We start from the raw sequence: 5,889 nt of genomic DNA on the forward strand, positions 1-5,889 counted from the left end.
AAGAAATCCTCAATTTCTTTCGCTTTCAAGGTTGATGCATATATTCAAATGGTGGTAGTATTAACAGGCATTTCTTGTATGTGTATGGGCAGTCTCCTGTCACTCACAGAATTATACTTCAGGATAAATTGTCAAGTGCTCTTTTTTGATGAATATGACTCCATTATTCTTCAGTGTGTTACTCCCAGTATAGCAGATCACAGGACTGTCTCCTTCAAAATGACCAGCATCAGTCCATCTCCGCTCACTAATGCTTAGGATGTCAACCATAATGGGTCCTATTGTTTTATAACTTTCCATTTTCCTAGATTCAAACTTCATGTATTTTTTTCATTTCCTTTATTAATGGATGTTTACAACTGTTTCTGCTCATTCTGAGTCTTGCCACTTCAACGAATGAAGCCCTTTCATTGCGGAGGGAAGTTTTACTATACTCATTAAGGTAGACTCTACTTTTAGTAGATTCTTCTCCCGTTCCATTCTGAGTCCCTTCCTACCTGACAGGTTCATCTCCAGCTAGCAATAAATCCCAAAATGTGCAAAAACCAAAACAAATGCTGAGCTTGGAGAGGTAGGGGGCATTCAATAGACTAAAGAGACTTCAAGGCAGGTGATATAAAAGATTTAGAACTTAACGAAATAAAGGAAGCAGAATGGGTGAAGTGAAAGCTTTCTAATACATCGAGTCTGCAGTCAGAATACAACTAAGCCATGTTTAGTTACGTCTGTATTTTAGAAACACACACTTCGTAAAATGAAAATGCTTACACATGGGCCATGATACAAAGGCACTCACTAAAGGTTTAGGGGACCAGGAAACTAAAGGTAATCCTGAGCTTGGCCTGAATAAAGGTGACAGCGGGGTTAGGAAAACTTTAGTCCCTGCTCCTTAAAATACATCACAAGTTCAATTTCAAATTATTTTTATTTACCTTATAAGATTGAAATCAAGTCTGGCCATATCAGCATTATCTTCTGGGATATTACGAGCCAAAATTCCTAGTTTAACAAAAAGTATTAGGTTGAAAAAAAGCCAGGAAAAGGCACTCTTTCCAATACAGTCCCATCAGTAGGGACAAAGCCACTATCTCGGGTAGATCAAGAATATCAAACACTTAACTGAGTAACTGGACAGAAAAATCAAGAAAATTAAGAGTATATTTAAAAACTTTTTACATCAGTTCTTGATTTTCCTTGAGTAATAAAATATAAAAAGTTATATGATTCTATCTCACTGCTGTGGCTGGTTTCATTAGGGTTCACCAAGCGCTTCTCAGTCAGGAGCTTGTCTGCTGATTCCTAGCCCTATTACCTTCTAGTACTGCACCTGCGAAGTTACCAACAGAACATTTCAGCAAGTAAGTAATTTTGCTGCTGTGGGTGAATGAACAAAAATAAAAGACTTTGTAAGACATTCTTTTGAAAGGCAGCCACACATCATTACATATGTAAATTGTCATTAAAAAAAGTCTTTTACTTTAAGACCTAAGTATTTTGAGAGTAACTGCAGTGGGAAATACCTCACTCTGAGACAGTCAGGTCTCACAGGCCTGGAAGAGAAGCATGTGAAGACGATCTGAATCCACTGGGTAACAGAACAAGCTTAAAAAGGTTCAAATAACTGATGAACTCTGGTAGTAAGTATGACAAAACTATCAAAACTTCACAGGTAAATTTTTACAGTGCTTATGATTTGTAAACATTGTTCTTCCATTTTTCTCGTTTGTTGTACAAAGTAATCTAAAACATTTCTGGGAATCATGGACAGATTTAAATGGAAGATGTTAACAACTTACCTGCGTGGATGGCAGGATGCAGGGTTTTCACACGGCCCCCCAACATCTCAGGAAACCCTGTCAGCTCAGAGACATCTCTGTAAACAGACCAAAACAGTTAATACTTCTGCTGCTGAATTGTCATTTTACACTCTATCAAAGCACCTTAGGATATTATTGCTCTGAGAGAACTTTAGTGTTTTACTAAACTGAAAAAGATAAAAAAACAAACAAAACAAACCCAACCAAATCCCACTGCTATTGCTACTGAGTTGGTTCCAAGCCAGCAAGCCTCCATCAGGATTCCAAGGCTGTAAAAGGTTCACAGGAGGAGACCGCCCACCCCGCCATTCTCTCTCATGGTCACTAGTGGGTTCAAACACCAGAAACTGCCCTCTTTTCGGCTAGCAGCTCAATACACTACAGACTATATCATCAGCTGCTTTTACCGCTCAACATTTCCAAAATGCCACCTTTTTAAAAACCAAAACCTCTATATTATTAAAGTCAAATATGTGGAAAAAACAGGCCAATAAAAATACAATATTAGACATCAACATGCATCATTAAATTGACCTCAAAGCCAGTATCCTAGAAGACTCTCTCAAAAGTAATCACAAAAATGTAATAATGTGAAAATAATGCTTGTGATATATAACCCACCCAACTCAGTGCCAGTCACACAGCTGACTTCCTAGGAGGCTTCCAAGGGTGCAAATCACATGGGAGGAAACTGCCCATCTTTCTCCTTGGGAGCTGCTGGAGGACTCAATGGCATAGCCTTTGGGCTAGCAGTGCAGTTTCCTACTGACTAGGCCATCGGAGCTCCCTCGGGACATAAAGCAGGGGGAAGGTAAGCAGAAAGATAACCTGTTTTCTCTATAAGATACGGGGCCACTGGCCGCAACATGATAGTGAAGAGACTGAGATAGTTAACCGCTTCAGTTCGCTTGGCTCCACAATCAACACTCTTGGTATTAGCAGCCAGGAAATTAAAAGACAAATCACACTGGGAAAGTCTGCTGTCAGAGACCTCTCCAGAGTACTGAAGAGCAACGATGTCAGTCTGGAGACTAATGTGTGCCTGATGCAGGCCATAGTCTTTGCAATTACTAGCTATGAGTCAGAAAGCTGAACAATGACTAGTGATAATAGAAGGAGAATTCATGCCTTTGAGCTGTCATTCTGGAGAAAAGTACTGAATATTCCACGGACTGCTACGACAAAAAACTGGTTTGTCCAGGAGTGGGTGAAACCAGGCTGCTCCTTGGAGGCAGAGATTCTGAAACTTTGTCTGACATACTTTGCGCATAGTGCAAGGAGAGACCAGGCCTTGGAGAGGGATGTTATGCTTGGGAAGGTGGAGGGACAGCGCAGGAGAGGAAACCCTCAATGAGATGGATTGATTCAGTGGCTGGGGTAATGGGAGTAGGTGTATCAGAGAGGATGAGGCTGGCTAGGGATAAGGAATGGTTCAGAGCTATTGTACACAGGGTTGTCAGGAGTCACAGCAACTCGAGGGCACATAACAACTCTCATGCAACAGATTTGAACCCTGAACCTCTGGGTTAGCAGCACAACTCCTTACTACTAAGCTAGGAGAGCTCCCTCCTCACCATTGTTATTAGGCATCTTTGAGTAGAACTCATAGCGACCCTACCTAGAAACAACAGATCTGAACCTTGTCCTATCCGTTGTTGCCATTCCCACAATCTCTGACACACCTGAGCCCACTGCAGCAGTCACCGTGTCAGTCCATGTGGCTCAGGGCCTTTCTCTCTTTACCACCCCTCCACCTTTCCAAGCACGACATCCTTCTCCAGTAATAACCTACTCTAGCAACATGCCCAAAGTACGTGAGATGAAGTTTCATCATCTTTGCCTCCAAGGAGCAGTCTGGCTGCACCTTCTCCAAGATATATACATGTCTGTTCTTCCGGCAGTCCATGGGATATCCAGCACTCTCCTTTAAACACCACAGTACAGAGGCATCAATTCGTCCTCTGTCATCCTTAGTCACTGTCCAGCTCTTAGGTGTACAGCAAGTGATTGAAAAGCTCATGGCCTTAATCAGGCACACTTTTGTCCCCAAGCTGACATCATTACTTCTAGGCCATGGAAAAGAGCTAAGAACCAGAGCTCTAAAATCAAAACCACTTAGGGTCCAATCATTCCCCAATCACCTTGCTATTAGCTACGGCTGAGTCGAGACCACTCACACAATGAGAGAATAGAATCAGACAGTTATGATACATGGGGTCTCTCACAGGGTTTTCAATGGTTGGTTTTTAGAAGCAGCTTGTCAGCCCTCTCTCCAGTCTTAGTCTGGAATCTCTGCTGTAGCATCCTAGCATCCAGGCTCCACTGACTGGAATGGTTTGCCCTGACCTGCATGGAGCTTGGGTCTCAAGCACTGGGCCACTACTGTCCCTCCTTCTACCACCTACTTAACGCTAAAACTATGCTCAAAGTTCACTGTGGCTCAGTCAGAAACAACTCACAACTAAACCTCCATTGAGTTTTTGAGGCTACAAATACCACTGAGGAACCGCCCATCTTTCTAATTGGAGCTGCCATTGGATCTGAACCGCTAGGGAGGCGTGGCCTTTTGAATAACAAAACTCCCAGGCTTCACTGCCTGAGGGAGTAAGAGCAGCAAATCTGAACGTTAAATTCAGCAGGTTTACTAAATAACCTGTCAAAAGCGATCATGCTTCCTAGAACTTTGCACTTTCCAAAAGGCAGTCCTCGCTAATTCTCGGCTTAAAAGCCAAGCTGCACCTTACCTGACTGTCAGACCAGCATCCCTCAGCGCTTTCGCAGTCCCTCCAGAAGCAACCAGATCCAGGCCAAGAGAAGCGAGGTTTCTGGCAAATTCCACGAGGCCAGTTTTGTCTGAGACACTAAATAAGGCGAGCTGCCCGGGAGCCATGGTCTCAATGGCGGCGGGCGCGGGACAGGCACAGCCCGGGACACCACCAGGATAGATTTCTTAAAAGTGAGATTATGAGAGTCCAAGAGTGAATATACAAGGTAAAACCTTTTTATGAATTATTTTTAATTGCTAGTCAAAAATTCAGACTGGTCCTCTGAAGTCTTTAATCTTTTTCAGGAAATACTTTGAATCCTCTTCATTTTCAGCAAGCAAAGTGTATCATCTGCAAACTGCATGTTTTTTATGAGTCTTCCTCCAATCCTGAAAGCACATTCTTCCTCATATAGTCCATCTTATTTGATGATATGCTTAGCATATAGAAACAATAAATATAGTAAAAGGATACAACTTTGATATACATTTTTCCTGATTTTTAAGCCATGCAGTATCCTCCTATTCAAAGTGTTCCTTGTTCCATGTACAGGTTCCATATAACCATAATTGAGTGTTCTAGAATTACCATTCTTTTTAATATTATCCATAATTTATTATTACTCATACAGTCAGCTGCCTTTGCATTGTCAATAAAACACAAGTATCTTTATAGCATTCTTTGCTTTCTCAACAAAGTTATCTTCCATTTCACTGCCTCTTCTGAATCCAGCTTGAATTCCTAGCAGTTCCCTGAAAACATGCTACTCGAGTTGTTTTCTAATAATCATTAGCAATATTTTATTGTCTGTGCTATTAATCACAGTTTTCTATATATATTTTTTCCATTTTATTGAATTGTTATTTTTGGAATGGACACAAATATAGATTGCTTTTTGTTCTTTGGCCAGGTAACTATCTGCTTTCCAAACTTCTTGGCATGAAAGGGATGCATCTCTATGATGAAATATCTGAATAGGTATTCCATCAATTCCTGGATTCTTACTTTTACCCAATGACTTCAGTATAGCTTTGGACTTCTTTCTTCTGTATATTATCAGTTATACTATTTCTGGAAATGATTCAGTATTTAGCAACATTTTTTAGTACAGTGACTCTGTTTATTCCATTTATTTTATTTTATTTTATTATTTTTGTGTGAGTGTACCGTCAAATCAGATCTGACTGGTACAGGAGGAGATTGTCCCTCCTTTCCCGGCAGAGCATCTGGTGGATTCGAACCGTGAGCCTCTGGGATTGTAGTTGCAGCTCCTTGCCACTAGGCCACCAGAGCTCCCCTCTATTTTT

The 5,889-nt window shown here is 41.3% G+C and overlaps 1 protein-coding gene across 1 annotated transcript in view; it reads right to left on the reverse strand.

Moving 5' to 3' along the window:
* ATIC (5-aminoimidazole-4-carboxamide ribonucleotide formyltransferase/IMP cyclohydrolase) overlaps positions 1-4,709 on the reverse strand; it is a 25,623-nt gene extending 20,914 nt beyond the window's left edge. The window contains exons 1-3 of the mRNA XM_006891918.1: positions 4,562-4,709; positions 1,797-1,873; positions 933-999 (exon numbers count right to left, since the gene is read on the reverse strand). Coding sequence (XP_006891980.1) covers positions 933-999; positions 1,797-1,873; positions 4,562-4,707 — 290 coding nt within the window. The 5' untranslated portion in view covers positions 4,708-4,709. The remainder of the gene's footprint in view (positions 1-932; positions 1,000-1,796; positions 1,874-4,561) is intronic.
* Positions 4,710-5,889: the final 1,180 nt, after the last annotated feature.

Source organism: Elephantulus edwardii, unplaced genomic scaffold, assembly GCF_000299155.1.
Source record: "Elephantulus edwardii isolate Elephantulus edwardi_28Jun2011 unplaced genomic scaffold, EleEdw1.0 scaffold00106, whole genome shotgun sequence".
Classification (NCBI taxonomy): Eukaryota; Metazoa; Chordata; class Mammalia; order Macroscelidea; family Macroscelididae; genus Elephantulus; species Elephantulus edwardii.